The following is a 19,672-nucleotide window of genomic DNA, read 5'->3' as shown; positions in this document are numbered from 1 at the left end:
GGGCTGTGTGGGCGCTCGGGGCTGCGGGCCTCTGCTGGGCCTCCTCTGGCAGCCTGCGCCATGGACGATTGGCTGTCGTTGAGCTGCAGCTTTTGGGGGCAGTAGGGGTGGGGGATCCATGCGTTTGGGGGAGCCAGGCCACCACCGTGGCTGTGGAGGGCGAGGGGCCAGTCTGGAGAGGGCGCAGCCCCGGACGGGACACATGGCGTGATAGCTGGGATCAGCCACACCCTGCCCTGGACCCTGCTGGCCACTGCGTGGGGGGGGGGGGGGTGGGCGTGATGTCTGAGCAGCAGGGAGTGTCTTGTTGTGACCTGGAGGCAGGGGACATCCCGGCAGGCTTGGGGACCAAGAGGCTCCAGCCCCGTAGTCTGTCTGTCTTCTAGCCTGTGAGGATGAGGGCGTGTGGCTGAACCTGTGTGTGTGTACGTGTGTATGTGTGTATGCGCATGTATGTGCATATGTTATGTGTATGTGCATGTGTGTGCATGTGTGTATGTACATGGGGGTGTGCATGTGTGTATGTGCATGTGTTCTGTGCATGTGTGTGTATGGGGATGTGTGTGCATGTGTTATGTGTGAGTGTAAGAGTGTGTATGTGTGCATGTGTGTATGCGTATGTGTGTGTGCGTATGTGTACATGGAGATTTGTGTGCGTGTGCGTGCATGTGCGTGTGTGCATGTATGCGCATGTGTTTGCATGTGTATGTGCATGTGTTATGCGTGTGTGTGGTTCGTGTGTTGTGTGTATGTGCATGTGTGTGCGTGAGTATATATGGGGATGTGTGTGCATGTGCAAGTGTTATGTGTGTATGTGCGTGTGGGGGTGTGTGTGTATGTGTGTGTGCATGCTGGGCCAGGCGGGACAGATGCCCCCGTGTACCGGGAGCTGGAATACATGTGTGTTCATGAGGATGGCTGAGGCCGTGTGGAGCGCGTGTCCATGCGTGTGCGGGCGTGTGCTCGGGGGGAATGTGCTGACCCGTGTCCTCTCGCTCTCACCAGGGCCACGCGGGACCGGACCCTGTTCACGGCTGCTGCATGACCATGGCGCTGTCCTGGGGCTCCTGGCTGGCCCTGGCCCTGGCGCTGGGCCCCGGCCGTGTGCTGGCGCAGGGGCAGGACTGCACGGGCGTGGAGTGCCCGCCGCTGGAGCACTGCATCGAGGAGGCGCTGGAGCCGGGCGCCTGCTGCTCCACGTGTGTGCAGCAGGGCTGCGTGTGCGAGGGCTACCAGTACTACGACTGCCTGCGGGGCGGCTTCGCGCGCGGCCAGGTGCCCGCCGGCCAGTCCTACTTCGTGGACTTCGGCAGCACCGAGTGCTCGTGCCCGCCGGGCGGCGGGAAGATCAGCTGCCAGTTCATGCTGTGCCCGGAGCTGCCGCCCAACTGCATCGAGCCTGTGGTGGCGGCCGACAGCTGCCCGCAGTGCCGGCAGCTGGGCTGCGAGCACGCGGGCTGGAAGTACGCCGCCGGCCACACCGTGCACCTGCCGCCCTGCCAGGCCTGCCACTGCCCCGACGGCGGCGGGGACCTCATCTGCTACCAGCTGCCCGGCTGCCAGGGCGGCCCCCAGCCCGGGGCCCCCGTCTCCGCCGGGAACTTCTCGGAGCCCGAGGAGGAGGAGGAGGAGGGCGACCCTGAGCGGCACTACGAAGACCCCTACAGCTACGACCAGGAAGTGGCTCTGGGGGGCGAGCTGCAGGAGGGCACGGTGGGCCCCGAGACCCTGGAGGGCGGGCACCCCGGGCCCTCCGCCATCCAGGCCACCGCCCGCCCGGCCCTGCTCCTCCGGCCCACGGTGGCCGCGGCCCTCGGTCTCCCGGCCCCCGTGCAGGTGAAAGCCCGGAGAGTGCCGGAGGACAGCCCGGAGGAGGCGGAGGAGCAGAGGGAGGACAGCCCCGTGTCAGAGCCACCGGCCACAGGGGCCCCCCGGGGTCTCCCCCCGCTGCCCACGGAGGCCCCCGCAGCCCCAGCCCTGCCCACCTGGGGGGTCCCAGCAGAGGCCAGGGAGGGCCCCGAGGAGAACTTCATCCCCGATGCCCAGGCCACCGCCCGCAGCACCAGGCCGAGGGTCACCGAGCCCACACCGGGCCCCAGCGCCACCAGCCTACCCCCCGCCCGGACCACGCTCAGCCCCCCCGGCACCTCCGCCAAGCCCAGCACCCCCGCCGCCCCCACCACCGCGCCCCGAGAGCCAGCACGGGCCCCGCCCGCCCAGGAAGTGCCCCCGAAGCTGCCGGTGCTGCCTCATTCTCTGCCAGAGGAGGACACGGAGCCCAACTCTGTCCACTCGGTGCCCAGTGGCCACATGGACGGTGAGACCCTTCCCTGCCCCCTTCTGTTCCAGAGTGTCCACTCCCCACCCCTCCAGGAGGGGTCCAACAGTGAGCGGGCCCCGAGGGGCTCTGTGGAGCCAGGAGTGGACAGGCAAGACCCCAGGCCTCAGGCGGGAGACCTTGAGGGAAAAATGCCCAGGGTGTATCCAGGAAGGCTCCCTGGAGGAGGAGGATTGTAGGAGCGCTGGGATTTCTGGTGTTTACAGTCACCCACCTCCCCACTTCCCACAGCCACACGGCCTTGGGCTGACGTCCAGCTCACCCAGGCCCCCGTTCCCATCTGTCAAGCTCCCGACCCCTTCCTGGTATTGTCTGTGTGCGGGGTCTGTCTGTACTCAAGCAGTGGGGAGTGGAAACGGGAGGGCCTTCCCCCGAGGCCAGTGGCTCAGCTTCAGTCCACTTGGTGGACAGGGCGCAGGACTCACCCACGGAGCGCCCCAGGCCCCCTTTTGTGGTGACTTGATCCCCCAGCAGCTGGAGGACAGATGTGTGAGCAGTGGCCCCAGGTCCTGGGCTTTGGGGTCTCCCAGGCCCGCAGGAGCAGGAACCCAGGCAGGCAGGGCCACCGTGAGGGTTCGTGTGGCCTGCCAAGGCCTTTGTTCTCGGGAGCCCGTAGCTCAGGCCTCTGGCCTGGAACCCTGCAATGGAAAGTCTGAGGGCCCCGGGGTGTGGCCTTGGGGGTCCGGGCAGTGGCCTTCATCCGGCCTGAGCTGTCTTGGCAGAGGGCCCAGAACGTGCGAAACCCGGGACGGCCAGGGGTGAGGGGGGGGCGCTGGCAGGGCCCAGCGGGCGCCCCGCTTCCTGTGCTGGCAGGCCAGGAGTTCACGCGCCATTCAGTGGCCAGGAGTCTGGCCAATAGATAAGGGGTCAGCCTCACCCCGCCTTCCTCCCGCTCACCCTGTGACCCCGGCCCCTGGCCCCTGTGCCTCAGGTAAGGGGCGTCTCATCAAGCCCGTTTACCCTGGATGACCCTCCCTGTTCAGGGGGTTGGGGTGGGCTGTGGAGGGTTCTAGAAGCACTTCTCATCGGGTGGGGCCCCGGGGCCCAGCACTCAAGGGCGTGGGGGGTGGGGGTGCTTGGCTCCTGCAGTCTCTGGGGGGGTCTGACGGGGGCGGAGCATCAGGGAGTGGACAAGCCCAGGACAGACTTGGGTGACCGTTGCCTGCTGCACCAGAGGGTGGGCTGCAGGACGCCTGATGGTTTGGGGGCCCAGGTTGAATGTCTGGAGCCGGGGGGGGGGTCGGTGAGGGCTGAGTGGGGGAGGGGAGGCAAGGCCCCTGTGGGGGTAGTCAGGCAAACCCCACCCGGGTTGTGGGGATGAGGCGGGTAGGTGAGACAGGAATTGACCCCCAGTCCTGTTGCCATGGCAGCTGGGGGCCCTGGAGCTGGGGCCTGGCCGTGGCCCTGGCCGGCTGGGGCGGGGGGTCCTGTCTCAGCTGGGCCGGGCTGCGGGCGGCCTCTGAGCGCGTCCAGATGTGGCCTAATGGATGCCACATGCCTGGAGAGGCAGCGTGACGCCGGCCGTCACAGGGTGGGGCGACGCGAGGGCCGTGGACGGAGCCGGGACCACCCTCCTAGGGGAGGACCCCCTCCCCCCCGGGGACAGGACTGTCCTCGGAAAGCTGGAGGCGGCCCCCCTCCTTGGGAAGGCTCTGCCCACCACCCCCGGCCATCCCAGAGAAGGGGCAGGAACCACGGCCCCTTCCTCGGGCCTCTCGAAGCCGGATCTGAGCACCGGTTCCCGGAGGCCGCCGCGCTGGTGAACAGAGAAGCTTTTTACAGCCCATGTGACCCCGCGCTGGCAGTGATGCTGGAGGGGGGCTTGGGGGGGGGGGCAACCACCATGCATACATGCTGATTTCTCTCTGCAGCCTGCACCGCCCCATGGGGGACGCTGCGGCCAGTGGACGGTCCTGCAGGCCACGTGGGCCTCAGAGCGCCGGGGCCACTCATTGTCCCATCTCTCCCGGCCGGCCCAGACGCCTGCCCCGCGCTCAGAGGGTCCCGAGGCTGTGAATGCACAGAGAGCCCCCGGCCTACGTGGCCTGGCTCCCTGCTTCACTGCGGGGTGGGGGTGTCTCTGCTTCCTCTTGTTCTTGGACCGTACGGCCCCCCACGGCGTGGACATTCGTTTTCAGACGCACGCCTCCGCCGAGGGCGCTGCTCTGCCTTTCCACTGTCCACGGCTGGTCCTCGCCCCTGGGTGCTGTGGGCGTGCGTTTCCCTTTCCTTCGGGAGCAGTTGGGGAGGAGAGGCGCCATGTTCCCTGGGGGTCCGGTGCATGACCGGCTTCCTGCCCAGGCCCTCCCCCCACCGCCCGGCCAGGTCCCGCTCCCTGCCACCCTCGGGTCTGTCTTGGTGAGCTCAGCCGCAGTCCGGTGGACATAACGTGGCCTTTCACGCCTGGCTTGACGTGCAACTCCCCGAGGACGCGGACATCAGTCACCTTCTCACAGGTTTGACTTTGAGAAAAAAATAGACAGCGAAGGGGGACAGCCAACCGCGAGGCAGTTAGGAAATGAGCGTCCATCACCCTGAGGGGTCAGCACTTGCAGGCCGCTTCCCCCGAATCCCGCCCTGGCCTGTGTGGGCTGTGCCAGGTCACGGGTGTGGGAGCCGCAGACGGGCTGGGCTGCCCTGGGCACCTGGCCGGTCCATGGGGACGTGGAGGGGGCTTACCTGTCACTCTTGCTGGGCGGTGGCGGGTGGCCGCAGTCCCGTCTTCCAGGTTTACCTTCATTATGGGACAGGCCATCGATGGCCACAATCACAGGCAGACACACACAGCGAGTTCCTGTGGCTGTTCACTCAGCCCGCACCAAGCCTGGCGGATGCCAGTCGAGGTCACATGAGTGGGTGTCTCTGGCCCCTTGGCTCCCCACCACACCCAGAGGGGGGGTCTCAGTGGGGCGTGGGGGCGTGCACCTCCTCCTGGCGGGGGAACTCGGCTTTTCCAGGCCCTGCAGGGGTGACTGAGCTTCTGGTTCTGCCGGCCATGGGGGTCCCAACACCCAGATGCAGGAAGATATTGCGGGCCTGGGAAGAAGCCCTGTCTGGTCTGTTTGAGATGTAGCGTCTCGGGGCTGTGGGCAAGAGGTCAGGAAGCCACTAGGGTCTCTGGGAATTGGGACGTCAGGCCTCTGCCTGGCCCGCGGCTGCCCGTGTGGGGTTGCAGGGCACCCTCGGTCCTGCCACAGTGCTCCTGCCCACCCAGGACTCAGCAGTGGCTGCTCCCAAGCACTGGGCATCTCCAGGCTATTGTCAGCCCCGGCATTCGGCTCCTGGGGCCCCTGCTGGATGCTGCGTCCATCCATCGGTCCGTGCGCTCCTTCCTGTTTTCATCCAGGGGAAACGGTAGGATGGTCAGTTTTTCATGGGCTGTTTGAATTTCTGTGTTTTTCCCCCGACCATTTACTTTTAATTTACATTTGGGGTCTGGGGAGGCCACAGCTGGCGGGGTTTCCGCTTCCCCCAGGGCTGTGCTCTGGGGTCTATCCTGGCAGTGCCTGGGGGGTCGGATGGGATGCCAGGCCTGAACGTGTACCCCATCCCTGCCCTGTTGCTCTGGCGGCTTTATTTACATTTCTCTTACGGCAAGAGAGAATGGCCCTGAGATGCAGCCACAGGAAGCTGTGTGATACCAGCGCAGCTAAACCCTCTCAGCACACAGGAAGAGAACCAGGCCTCTGCGGATTCAGTTGTAACAGGCACTGCCTGGTGTGTTTGAAGGCGTTTGCTTTGTGCTTCTTGGCTGATCTGCGTCCGCTCCCCAGCACCCCAGAGGGGCCCGCCAGGAGTGACCCCTGAGCACAGCAGGGTTTGGCCTAAAAACCCCAACCAAACTCCAAGCAGACATCAAAAACGCTTTTCCCCTTGGCGCCTTCCAACTCGGGTTTGAGCATTTGTGGGAGGAGCAGGTTGGCAGTGGCCACGGGTCATGCTGGCTGTCCTTGTCACTGCTGGATCCGTGGCCGTGGCTCCTCCTGGGCCCTGACTGACACTGCCCGCACCCCAGTCGGGGGGTCTCTCCTTCCGTCTCTGTCCCCTCCAGGTGCTGAGCCTGGTAACTGCAGTGCACATCCCAGAATTGGGGTGCCGGGTCCTTGCATTGCTGGTGGGCAAAGGTCACACTGCCGGGACAGGGAGTCGGGGCCGCTCCCCTGGGGTACCCCTTGCCGTGCTGGGGAGTGTTGCTGGAGTCGGCACCAGGCCTTTCTCCACCTGACCGGAAGCAGCTGTTCCTGGAGAGGTGCACACCACGGAGTGGCCGTGTCACCTGACCCCCACCCCCAGCCCGTTCCTCCCAAAGTCTGAAGCTGAGCTCTGGGACCTCATGCCGCACAGGCCCTTCCTGTCCCCTGGTCTCCCAGGGCTGCAGGGGACCTCAGGCAGCTGGGACAGAGGGGGCTGCCGTCAGGGGCTGGGGGCAGGGACTCAGGTCTGTAGTCATCTTACTTATTTGAGAGATGATGTGTGTGTGTTCATGTGTGTGAGCGCACACGTGTGTGCATGTGCGTACACATGTGTGTGCATGTGTGTGTACACATGTGCACACGTGTGTGTGCGTGTGTGTGTGCATGGGAATGCTGGCATCTCCTGAGTGTTAGAACTTGATAATACCAAGTTACGAGTCTCTCCCACACTCAGCACCAGGGTCTGTCCCTGGAGGCTGCCTGACCAGGCCTGTTTCCTCTGGGCCATTGTGCTATAAAGCTTTGTGGGCCTCTTTGTAAAGTGATATCTAATCAGGTTTACGATTCTATTCTATCTCCTGCTTTCCTTCCTCTGCCAAGTTTGCAGGCATGTGGGTGCAGATTCCGGAGAGCCTTTCCATTGGCATGAAAGGAGATTCCCTTTAAAGCGGTTCCCTTTGTATTTTTATCAGACACGCTGTTTTTTTTTTTCTTTTTGGGTCACACTCAGCGATGCACAGGGGTTACTCCTGGCTCTGTACTCAGGAGTTACTCCTGGCGGTGCTCAGGGGAACCATAGGGGATGCTGGGAATCGAACCCGGGTTGGCCGCCTGCAAGGCAAACGCCCTCCCCGCTGTGCTGTCTCGCCAGCCCCCACGCTGTGTTATTTATAAGGTGATAAGGTCTAAGATGCAGGGGGGAAGGCACACAGGTCTAACCAGCTCAGCGGATTTTCACGTGTGTGCACGTGTATGTGTGTGTGCCTTTTGTGTGTGTGTCTGTGTGTGCGTGTGTGTGTGTTTGTCTCTTTGTGTGTATGCAGTAGCTCCACCCCATCCGAGGTCGAAAACACTTCATACAGCCTGGAATTCTTCTCAGACGGCCCCACCCTCCCTCCCCCTCTGAAATCACCGTCTGGTTTTGTCACCGTCCGTCTGGTTTGTCACCGTCCATGTCTGACCCAGTCCGAGATTCGTGTCACGGAACTGCACCCTGGGACTGAGCTTGCCTGGCATCTTCAGGGCAAGCCTGCAGTTCCAGCCGCACCCGTGTCGCGGCTTTGTGTGCACGAGGCACTCGGCTGTTCCATGGCCGGAGCGATGCATCGGGTCTGTGCTGGCGTGGAGGGGCTGGGCTGTCTGCAGCTGGGGGCGGAGAACAGTCAGGGCTGCTGGAGACGGACCCGGAGGGGACCCGGAGGGAAGCCACTCCCCGTGTCCTGTGGGTTCGTGGGAGCGGGAACTGCCCGGGTGGCCTTAGAAGGCCATGCCCTTGCCCAGCCCTGGGCCCCCTGTGCCTTCCGGTGGCCCCTTCTCGGGCAGCCAACCCGTGGGGTCATGCCAGCACCTTTAATTCGTTGCCGCTCCCGTATCCTCCCATGTGGCCGCCTGCTGGTCTGAGTCACTGATTCCTCCAGGGGGTCCTGGGCGCTCACGTTCCTTACGATGTGCCTTGTCGGGTGACAGAAATCTGATCAGGGGGTGTTCTGAGGACCCAGACCCAGATGTGAAAGGGGCCGGTGGGGCTGAGATGAAAACGGGGACCCGGCACCCTCCAGGCAGAGGCTCCACCAAGGGGCCCTTCATGGTCCCCAGGACATCCCCGCCCCTGTGGTATGTCCTCATCACGATGGCCGCACAGAGTAGTATGGGCACCATCACCCCCATTTTAATGAGGTGCCAAGGGTTCTGGCAGAGAGACGCTTTGTCCTACAGATCTTGAGCTTCCTGGAGTGGCTGAGTGCGGTCCCTGCGTCCCAGACCTGGTCCCTTGCCCGCTTTCTCCTGCGTTGGTTCACACTCGCTTTGTTTCTGTGTCTGGAGCGAATGGGAGGCCCGTGTTTGTTCTGTGTTTGCGGGGTCTGTTAAGTGGGCCCTGGCTCAGGTGTCTTGGGGCAGGTGGCATTTCTGACCGCTCCCCTGTGCCTTTGTTCGCCCCCTCCCCCCCGCCCCTTCACATCACCACCGTTCTTTGGAGCTTTAGAGATGCTTTGTCTTTGCAGTATCGGTTTCCAGCAATGTCTTCCTTTCCTTCATTGCCTGGGCTGTTTCGGGTCTTTTGCATTTTCATAGAAATTCAGACTCCGTGGTTGTTCTCTGTTGTCGTTGTCTTTGAAATGCCTGCAAGTGGGTCGAGCACCAGCACCGAGGGAGGGGCTTTAGCCTCGCATGTGGCGGGTAGGTCCCGTCCGCAGCCCCTGATCCATGTGTCCCCTGAGCTTCACGAGGAGTGAGCCCTGAGCGCAGAGCCAGGGTAAGCCCTGCCTGCATCCTGACCAGGTTGTGGCCTCCAAACAGACAAACAGAAACCAACCCCCAGAGTCCTGCAGGATTTGGGAACCGTCCCTGGCTATCCCGGGGTCTGGGGACACTTGGCAGACCAGGCAGGATTAGAACTGTCCCCTGCAGCTGGAGAGAGAGAAGATGCAGTGGGCACGGCCTGGGCGGAGGGCAGCTGGCGGCTGTGCCCAGGCAGGGAGCACCCCAACAGGAGCCTACAGGGCAGGGACGAGGGAACAGGGCTGGCTGAGAGGGCAGTGGGGGTGGGCGGTCTTGGGGGGGGCATCTCACGGGGTGAACTCGAGGCCTCCTGCTGTTTCTCATTTCTCCCTGCCTGTAATCCTGGAAGCCGGCTAAGACCCCCTTCTTGTGTGTCCACTTAGCCGTCAGTTGTGACAACACCCCGGGGGGCCTGGGCCTGCAGGTAGCCCCCTCCCCAGAGTCCAGCGGGTGGGCGTGGGGGGCTGACAGCATTCCCCAAACTGTTTACTCAGGCTGACAAACATCCTGTCCAAACAGGGTCCCAGTGTCCGGCGTCTGAGCTGGGGCAGGGGGCTGTGTGTGTGGCAGGGGTGGGACTGCAGATTCCAGAGACTCAGCCCTGTAGGGGTGGTCTGGGGGTCGTGACCTCCGGCCCTGCTTTAGGGCTCCATTATCCTTGGTCAGATTCCCCCCGTCTGGAACTCGGCTGTGGAATTATTTGCAGAGGCGGAGGGACCGGTCAGAATCCGTGGGGGGCGGAGGTGCGCCCTCTGCTCCTTCCTGCCCTGCCCACGAAGATTGCTTCTCCGAGCAGTTTCCGGGGTCTCCTTCCCAGTGCCTCCCCCCACGCCCCCCGCGCCCACGCAGGCCCAGGGACGCTCAGCCGTGGCGTTGAAGGCTCTTGGGCACCTCCACCGCCAGCCAGTGCCCACGCGCGCCTTGGACGCGGCTGTATGGCCAAGGGCTTGCCCAGTGGCCCCAGTCCTGCCCCCCCGGGGAGCTGGGTGTCCCGGGCAGAGCACGCTCTCCGCCAGCCCAGGGTCCTTGTTAGTGGCGGCGACCTTTTTGCTGTTGCTGTTCTTCTCGTTGGTTTTTGAGCCATACCCGGTGATGCTCAGGGCTTTTTCCTGGCTCAGTGCTCAGGGGTCACTCCTGGGGGGGCTCAGGGGACCCGATGGGGTGTTGGGGATCGAACCCGGATCAGCTGCGTCAAGGAAAGCGCCCTCCCCGCCGTTCTATTTATTGTGGCTGAAACTCCCAGAACCAGAAGCCCCAACGACTTTCTCCCTGTGCCAGCTCAGGGATGGAGGTTTGCATGGTTGTGTCCCTCACCCCGGCCCTCTGGCTCCCCTCACGCAGCCCCCCTGCTGCTCGAACGCCAGCCCCCCTGCGCACCCCCCATCCGTGGAGGTGGAGGCAGAGAGTGTTTCCTCTCTCGGTGTCTGGGCGCGTGTGAAAAGCCTCTTTGTTGTTAGCCTTGAGTTGTCCGTTTTTGGGGGGGAGTTTAGTTTCAGGGTCACACTCGATTCTGGGGGGCTACTCCTGGCTGCCACCAGGGAACCGAGCGCTGCCGGGAACCGGCCCCTGCCTGCAGCCTGTCCTCGCCCCGGGAGCCGCCCCTCGGCCCTGGGTGTCAGCTCGAATGGGACCTCCTGCACCTCGGTCCTCTCACCAGCCCCGTGCTGGGCCTGGGCTCCCACACACTGTTTTTGGCCTCATGCAGGGGCTGACACAAGCGTGCTCCCCCAGCATTGGGTTGACACAGTGACAGTGGACAGCATGTGCTGCCCGGACGTAGCTGGGGCAATGGGCATTGAGCTGGGCTGGAGGGGGCGGTGCATGGAGGTGTTCGGAGACTGGCTGGCCAGGGATAAGTCCATCTGGGCACTGCCCAAGAGCTGGATAGCATAGAGGCAGGCCCTCTCGATCTGGTGCAGCAGGTGGCAGGGAAGGGCAGCATGGAACTGTGGCAGTGGGAGCTGGGGCCGGGCTCTGAGGGGAAGACCCATTGTCAGTGGTAATGGGCACTGGATTCCCAGGAAACTCCCAAGATGATGGCTGGCCAGGGTGAGGGTAGTGACGTTGGGTGAGGGCACTCCTTTAGAACTGCCCCAGGAAGGGTGAGCCCTGGAGAGCACGGCAGTGCGGCCAGCCTGAGGCCAGGGGCAAGGTACCAGGCAGCAGGGAGAGCATGTGCAAAGGTCCTGGGGCAGGACTGAGTCCAGGGCGGTGGGAGCGGTAGTTTCAGGAATGGAAGGAGTAAGGGAGTGGGAGCCGGGGTGGGAAGGCGAGTGGGGGCCACAGTGTGTTGATCTGGGGGCCCGTGGGCAGAGGCCAGAGCAGCTGGTTGGTGTTTGCCGATGGCTGTTCTGGCACCATCTGGAAGCGGGCTGGAGGCCACAGCGGGGAGTTGGGGCATGTAGAGTGATGTGGTGGGTGTGGAAGGAGCTGGGGGAGGCCCTGGGCAGGGCAGGGGTGACCTGAGGAGGGAGGAGCAGCCGGCAGCTGATGTTGGGGGGTCCCTCCCTGATGCAAACGGGCTCGGGATGGGTGGTTTGGGGGGCATTAGGTCTGGCTGTTCGGGACGCCGGGACTCGGCCGTGGGCAGGGACGCGGGTACAGGATGGAGCCGGGACCCTCAGCAGGGCTGGGAAGGCGCCCAGAAACCTAAAGCAAACCAGAGACAGGCAGGCCAGGCCGCCAGGGGCGCTGAGGGGGGCGTGGGAAAGAGACGCTGCCGGGCCTCTGTGCCCGTCCCCGTCCGGCCAGCTCCAAGTGGGTGGCCCTCGCCACCCCAGGGGTCACAGCCCCCGGGCGGCTCTGTCTGCAGGGGAGGGAGGGCGGGAGAGAATGGTGGGCGGGCAGCCAGGCCCCACGGACCTGGCGGCCGATCAAGGCTGGGCCGGAAGAGGCCGGGGGTGTTGGAAAACTGACCCCGGCGGGTGCGTGCGGGGCTACAGATGTGGGGCGGCACCCCCGCCCCTCTGAGCCCCCACTCAGCACGCCCCCTTGCTCTGCAGGACCCCTGCTCTCCAGGACTCAGATCTGCCGGGTTCTTGGGCCCTGAGAGCCCATCTGGAGCGAGTCGGCCCGGTCATGGGGTGTCGGAGCCCGGCACGGCAGATGAGGGTCCCGGGAGAGCGAGGGAGGGTTCGGAGGTGAAGCCGGGGTAGGGACAGAGCCGGAGCGCTGAGTGCGGGGAACACGCCTGTGCCGCCCGGGGTTCTGTCCTGCCCTGGGCACCGGGCTGGGTCGGGCCCAGTGAGCCTGGCCCCGGGGCTCGGGATGAGGCTGGCCCGCAGTGTCGTCTCCTTGGACGCAGGGTCTGGACCTGGGGGCCCGCTGACCGCCCTGCTCCCGCACCCACTCGCACTCAGGGGCCTGCAGGGGTGGGCTCCTGCCCGGGGCTCAGCCTGCTGGCGCGTGTCCCCGTGGTGATGCCATCGCTTCCCGCAGTCTCCACCAAGGACCTGATCGAGACATGCTGCGCGGCCGGACAGCAGTGGGCCATCGACAACGACGAGTGCATGGGGATGCCAGACGGCGGCGCCGAGGGGGACATCTGCAGGTAGGGTGGGCTCCAGCGGCTCGGCCTGGATGCGGACTCTCTGGGGTGGGTGGGAACAGAGCCGGGTCATTTACAGGTGGGGACCGTGAGGCCATCTGCAGTGGGAGCACCATGCCCCAGCGTGGGAGCATCAGGTCTCATGGTGGGAGCACCAGGCTTCATGGTGGGGAGCACCAGGTCCCATGGTGGGAGCATTGGACCCCATAGTGGGAGCACCAGGCCCCATGGTGGGAGCATTGGACCCCATAGTGGGTGCACCAGGCCCCATGGGGGAGCACCAGATCCCATGGGGGGGCACCAGGCCCCTTGGTGGGAACACCAGGCCTCATGGTGGGAGCACCAGGCCTCAATGGTGGGGAGCATCAGGCCCCTTGGTGGGAACACCAGGCCTCATGGTGGGAACACCAGGCCTCATGGTGGGGAGCACCAGGCCCCATGGTGGGAGCACCAGGCTCCTTGGTGGGAGCATCAGGCCCCATGGTGTGGAGCACCAGGCCCTGCAGTGGGGGCACCGGGCCCCTTGGTGGGAACACCAGGCCCCACGGTGGGAGCATTGGACCCCATAGTGGGAGCACCAGGCCCCATGGTGGGAGCATTGGACCCCATAGTGGGAGCACCAGGCCCCATGGGGGAGCACCAGACCCCATGGGGGAGCACCAGGCCCCTTGGTGGGAACACCAGGCCTCATGGTGGGAGCACCAGGCCTCAATGGTGGGGAGCACCAGGCCCCTTGGTGGGAACACCAGGCCTCATGGTGGGAACACCAGGCCTCATGGTGGGGAGCACCAGGCCCCATGGTGGGAGCATTGGACCCCATAGTGGGAGCACCAGGCCCCATGGTGGGAGCATTGGACCCCATAGTGGGTGCACCAGGCCCCATGGGGGAGCACCAGATCCCATGGGGGGGCACCAGGCCCCTTGGTGGGAACACCAGGCCTCATGGTGGGAGCACCAGGCCTCAATGGTGGGGAGCATCAGGCCCCTTGGTGGGAACACCAGGCCTCATGGTGGGGAGCACCAGGCCCTGCAGTGGGGGCACCGGGCCCCTTGGTGGGAACACCAGGCCCCTTGGTGGGAGTATCACACCCCATGGTGGAGAGCATCAGGTCCCATAGTGGGAGCACCCGGCCCTGTGGCATCTCCCAGAGTTTAGGAACCATCCACCCTAGGAGCCTAAGGTGACCCCCCCCATGAAGCAGCCTCCAAACTTTTCCTTTTCTGTGGCCACACCCACTGATGCTCAGGTGCTCAGAGGTCACTCCTGGTGGGCTCAGGGGGCTACATGGGGTACCGTGTGCAAGGCAGCCTCCAGCTCACTGTCCTGTCGTGCTCAGCCTGGGGGGACCCTCGTCCTCTCCCCACTTTGTTCCCTGGCGCCCCCATACCTGGCCTCCCCGCCACGGCTTCCCTCTGTTGTTCCCCTGACCGGCGCAGACCCTCACCCCTCCCTCACCCCTTCCTCTCAGCTCTTTTTAAGACAAGGAGCTGAGGTTCAGCGCAGAGGCGTCCCCCGACTCGGGCAGTTTCCAGGGAGCCTGGCAGGGGTGGGCCTCCGCCGGCAGTCCTGCCCCCCCACGCCTCCTTTAGGACACCCTCCTGTGGTTTTTCTCTCCCTCCCTCAAGCCTTCCCGCCCCCACGGAGACCCCAGTGTTGGGTGAGCTGCTGCGTGCTTGCTTCCCTCTGGAGACGGGGGACTCACTCCACATAGACAGCAGTGTCCCCCAAGGGGTCCTCAAGGGCTGTTGGATCCTTCACCCCCGCCCAGATCCCCACCTTCCTGGGCTCAAGCTGCCCGTGTGCTGTTCCTCCCTCGGCCACTGGGGGCAGCACTGAGCCTCCCTCCTTCGGGTTGGGACCAGGGTCTCCTGGGCCTCCTGGCTCTGGGGGCTGACCAGGGTCAGGCCTGGGAGCATATCCTGAGCGCTCAGGGCCCAGGCCTGAATCTCTGGGATCAACTGAGAGACGAAACCATCAGGGGCCTCCCTCTGAGCCTCAGCGTCCCCTCTGCACCCGCGGGACGACCCGGCGCAGGACTGAGGCATCATTCTCGTGCAGGACCGCCCAGATGCAGTGCTGTGTGTCCTACCTGAAGGAGAAGAGCTGCGTGGCTGGCGTCATGGGCGCCCGGGAAGGCGAGGCCTGCGGGGCTGAGGACAACGACACCTGCGGCGTGTCCCTGTACCAGGCGAGCGGGGAGCGAGGGAGGGGTGCGGTGGGGAGTGAGATGCGAACCAGCCCTGCTTTCCCGGGGCTCTCGCTCTCCAGGCAGGGGTACCAACCTACAGCCAGGGAGCCCTCAGTGGCTGTGTTATTGGGGGGTCTTGGAGGTCTTGGTGCCAAAGAGTGGGGCTGATGGGTGAGGAGGACCAGAGGGGTCAGGCCCGGAGGCTGCCTCCCTGAGAAGCAGATTGTGCCACAGAGCCTGGCGGGGGACAAGGAGCGGAGCCCAGTGGGCGCGGCATGTGTAAAGGGCCTGAGGTCAGTGTGTGCTTGGAGAGAGGGAGCTACCCAGCAATCACTGTGACTGGAGTGGGGCGGCTAGGACTGAGAGGGGTGGGCATAGACAGACCGTTGTGGGTGGGGTGGTCACTGAGGGGCTCTTCTTTCCATAGGGATGATGCCAGAAAGGGGCAGGATGGAGAGACGGGGCTCTTTAGACAGGGTGGGGACTCCCAAGGTCAGTGGTTCTGGCATGGGGCAGCTACTGGAGTCTCTGACTCTGCCCGGAAGTCAGTAGCTCATGCCCCGGGGACCTGCCCCTTCACGCTGAGGGGACTGGGCCCTGGGAGAGGTTCCGTGGGGTGCTGAGCTCACACGGGTGTCAACTTGGCTCAGAGACTCAGGACATGCTGGCTTCTCCTGCGTCTGCGGGGCAGTGGGCCACAGACAGGGGTGGGAGGCGCTGTCCTGTTGCCTTGTCCCGGTGGGAGGGGTCGCCTTCTCTGCAGCCCCTCTCCAGGGGGCCCAGTATGCAGGGTGCCCTGCCTTGACCATTGCAGTGTCCAGTTGGGTGCCATGAGCCCTTAGGCCCCACTGCACCTCTCCCCAAATCTCCCCAAGCAGAGCTGGAGCCCCGAGAGGGCTCCCACCCACACCCCGTCGGCCCCAGTCACCTCCTGGCTCTGGGATCTGATTCCGGTGCCACAGAGAGGTGGGGACCCCCAGCTCGGACCCTTGTCCCCTCTGACCTCAGTGCCCCTCCCCACTCGGCCTCCCCTAGCGGGGCTGAACGGTCTCTGTGTTGTAAGGAGGAACCATAGTTCTGGAATGTGTAGTCACCTCTCCGTGTGCCCTTGCACAGGGGGTGAGAAGAACCCTTCCCCTGAGTCCGGCCTCCCGCCTACGCGCTATTGGCCAGGACCCAGTCACGTGGCCACTCCTAGCCACAAGGGAGGCTGGGAAATGTGGTTTTTGTCCGAGGAGGCCACAGTTCGCTAAGAATCGGGAAGAAGGATTCAGGGACTCGGGGGAGGGTCGGGAAGGGTTTGGGGGAAGGTGGGGAGGGGTGGGGAACCTGATGGCACTAGCCATCCTGGCTGTGATGGGACCTTCTGCAGACAGCACCGTCTGAGAGAGCCAGGTATTGATCTGGGTTCTGTTGAGGGCGTTTTTTCCCCCTGAGCACAAATGATTTTTGGGCAAAGGGCTCTGGCGACCAGGAGGTTTGGAATCCCGGGTGGGGGTCTGCTGGGCTGAAGGCCAGCTCTCTTCTCTGCGCCTCAACTTCTCCGTCTGCCCCGTGGGGACAGCACTGGGTGGGGCTTCCCTTGGTGGGCGACATCCTGCTGGGTCTGTGCCTGGCTCAGCCTGGGGGTGGGGGGGGTGGCTCACAGCTTGGCCCATCAAGTCCAGGTCCTGCTCGTCCCGGCTGAGGGCGGTGATGTGTCTGCCTCTGGCCATGGGCTCCATGGGCACCCGTGACTGGGGAGGCCTCAGATGCCCCCGTTCTGCATGGACCTTTATTCTCCAGATGGGAGAAGGCGTGTGCGTGGCCTTCGGAGGCCTTTCTCCGACCTGGCACCGTGTCGCTCTGTCTCTTCCTGTTGACTCAGGTCCAGATCATGGCCAGCAGTCACAAAGGTGGAAACAGGGCCGGGAAGTCCAGTGGGCTGAGCACGTGCATAGCATGGGGCGGGGAGGGGGGGAGGGAGCAGGGGCGGCAGGGGCTGGTTCCTTCCCTGATGCCACAGTTCCTTCTCTGCAGGCACTGCCAGAGCCCCTGAGCCCTGCTGGATGTGGCCCCCAAAACAAACCAAACAGAGGCTGAAAATAGACTGTTTTGATAGGAGGATATGAATTGTCCCAGCGGAAGCCGATACCAGGGAAGAGTAAATAATTGGAGTTGTTACTGTAGTCTGCCAGGGAAGAGTAAATACTTGGAGTTGTTACTGTAATCTACTATACTAGTATAAACAAAACATTCTATTTTGGAGCACGGATGGAGCTCCACTGTATCTGCAGATACAGTGTGCCTTTCTGCTTTGTTAGCTTTAGTTTGTAATGTTTTCCCATTACCTCCTGGCCTAAGATGACTGCTGGAGCTCCAGCCATCACATCCGTTCTGAAAAGGGAGCGATGAGCGTGAACAGTATCCGAACAAAGCCCAAGCCCAGTTACTACTTAAAAAAGCTCCATCCAGGGATTCTCTGTCAGGGGCCCTGGAAAGTCTGTCTCTCCATGGTGCCGAGAGCCCTGGTGTGAGCTAGTAAGAATGGGGCTTTATGGATAGGACCTGCAGCTGCTGAGAAGTCACTGACTCTACAAATCCGCCTCTGTGCGTTCCCCAGCTGAGGGGAGGGGAGGCTGTCTCTGGAACCCACAGGCGGCAGGAGCAACCAGAGACGGGTGGTTCCGTCCTGTTGGCCAGCCTGTCCCCGTGTGGCCCCGGGCTGCCACCCGGGGGCCCCGTGTGAGACCCAGGCTTGGCCTGACCCGCCTCTCCCCGCAGCAATGCTGTGAGTGCTGCGGCCTGGGCCTCCGCGTGCGGGCCGAGGGCCACTCCTGCGAGTCCAACCCCAACCTGGGCTACCCCTGCAACTACGTCATGCTCTCGTGCTGCGAGGGCGAGGAGGACCCGCTCATCGTGCCTGAGGCCCGCCAGCCCGAGCCCCGCGCTGCGCCCCAGAGAGGTGGGTGCCCCCCACCCACTTTCTCCACGCGCTTCTCCCGGGGTGGCCCGGGCGGACTCTGCCTGGGGTCGGGCCGGTGATGCCAATGTCCTGTGCTCCATGGCGATGCCAATGTCCTGTGCCCCGCCCTCTCCACCCAGCTGCCCTCACACCCTGCCCGTCGCGCCACTTACAGACGCACGGCTCCGTCCCGCCCTGCTGCCCAGCCTCTGTCCATCCCCACCCACTCACCTCCCCACTCGGCCTTTGCCCCGTGTCCTCTGTTTACCCGTTATCAGCTGCTCACCCACCACCACACACACACACCCTCCTCCACCCTCCCCTCCTCCTCCGTCTACCCCTCCACCCCTCCCTCCAATCATCCCTCCATTCCTTCCTCCCTCCACCCCTCCTCCCTCTCTCCTTCCTCTGTCCCTCCCTCCATCCCTCCCTCTTTCCATCCCTCCATCCCTTCCTCCATCCCTCCCTCCATCCCTCCATTCCTCCCTCCATCCCTCCCTCCATACCTCCTTCCATCCTTCTTCCCTCCCTTCCTCTGTCCCTTCCTCCATCTCTATCCCTCCCTCCACTCCTCCCTCCATCCCTCCCTCCATTCCTGCCTCCATCCCTTTCTCCATCCCTCCCTCCATCCCTCCATTCCTCCCTCCATCCCTCCATCCCTTCCTCCATCCATCCCTCCCTCCCTTCCTCCATTCCTCCATCCCTTCTTCCATCCCTTCCTCCCTCCATCCCTCCCTCCTTTCATCCCTCCATCCCTCTCTCTATCCCTCCCTCCATCTCTCCCTTCCTTCCTCCCTTCCTCCCTCCCCACCCCTCTCTCCATCCCTCCCTCCATTCCTCCCTCCCTCCCTCCCTCCCTCCCTTCCTCCCTCCCCCACCCCTTCCTCCTTCCCTCCACCCACCGCAGCCCGCTCCTGCCCCCCTCCCATTTGCCCCCATCCCCCGCACTCCAGCCAAGTGCCCTGACCCCTCTGCAGTTTCAGAGGCGGACGCGGCGGACGCGGCGAGCCAGGAGGCGCTGACCCTGGGCGCGGAGACGGAGCTGCCCAACAGCCTGCCCGGGGACGACCAGGACGAGTGCCTGCTGCTGCCCGGGGAGCTGTGCCAGCACCTCTGCATCAACACCGTGGGCTCCTTCCGCTGCGCCTGCTTCCCCGGCTTCTCGCTGCAGGACGACGGCCGCACCTGCCGGCCCGGTGAGGGGGCGCCCCCGGCAGCCGCGCCCACAGCCCCGGCAGCATCCCAGGGCCAGACCCTGGTGGCCGGAGGGCCCTCATCCAGCAGTGCCCCTCCTTGCCGCCCCCCGGGATCGATTTGTTCTCTCTCTCTCTCTCTCTCTCTCTCTCTCTTTTGCTTTTTGGGTCACACCCGGCGATGCTCAGGGTTACTCCTGGCTCATGCACTCAAGAGTTACTCCTGGAAGTGCTCAGGGGACCATATGGGATGCTGGGAATTGAACCTGGGTCGACCGCGTGCAAGGCAAACGCCCTACCCGCTGTGCTATCTCACTATCTCTCCAGCCTCTCTCTCTCTCTCTCTCTCTCTCTCTTTTAATTTTGTATTTTATTGAATCACCGTGAGAAAGTTCCAAGCTTTCGTGTTTGGTTACAATCACACACACAACGATCAAACGCCCATCCAGTGCATCCATCAAACACCAGTGCTCATTCCCCACCACCAATGTCCCCAGTATATCCCCCCTTTCCCACCCTCCTCCTGCCTCCATGGCAATTTCCCCCATACTCTCTATCTACTTTTGGGAATTATGGTTCGCAATGCAGAGACTGGGAGGTTATCACATTTGGTCCTTTATCTACCTTCAGCACGCATCTCCCGTCCCGGCCGATACCTCCAACCTTGATTTTCTCGGTGATCCCTTCTCTAGCCCAGCTGCCTTCTGCTCACAAGGCAGGCTGCCAACTATCCAGCAGTCTTTCCGGCCCTTGTCTCTACGGTCGTTGG

The 19,672-nt window shown here is 63.9% G+C and overlaps 1 protein-coding gene across 3 annotated transcripts in view; it reads left to right on the top strand.

Annotated features, from left to right (window-relative positions):
• FBLN2 (fibulin 2) overlaps positions 1–19,672 on the top strand; it is a 59,311-nt gene that overhangs the window by 21,448 nt on the left and 18,191 nt on the right. For all 3 annotated transcript variants that reach the window (XM_056129359.1, XM_056129360.1, XM_056129358.1), the window contains exons 2-6: positions 1,006–2,317; positions 12,469–12,580; positions 14,637–14,766; positions 17,530–17,710; positions 18,688–18,906. In XM_056129359.1, coding sequence (XP_055985334.1) covers positions 1,042–2,317; positions 12,469–12,580; positions 14,637–14,766; positions 17,530–17,710; positions 18,688–18,906 — 1,918 coding nt within the window. In that variant the 5' untranslated portion in view covers positions 1,006–1,041. The remainder of the gene's footprint in view (positions 1–1,005; positions 2,318–12,468; positions 12,581–14,636; positions 14,767–17,529; positions 17,711–18,687; positions 18,907–19,672) is intronic.

The sequence above is a fragment of the Sorex fumeus genome, unplaced genomic scaffold, assembly GCF_029834395.1.
Source record: "Sorex fumeus unplaced genomic scaffold, SorFum_2.1 ptg000072l, whole genome shotgun sequence".
NCBI lineage: Eukaryota > Metazoa > Chordata > Mammalia > Eulipotyphla > Soricidae > Sorex > Sorex fumeus.
The sequence above is the reverse complement of the archived record's forward strand: the minus strand, read 5'-3'. Positions and strand labels throughout refer to the sequence as shown.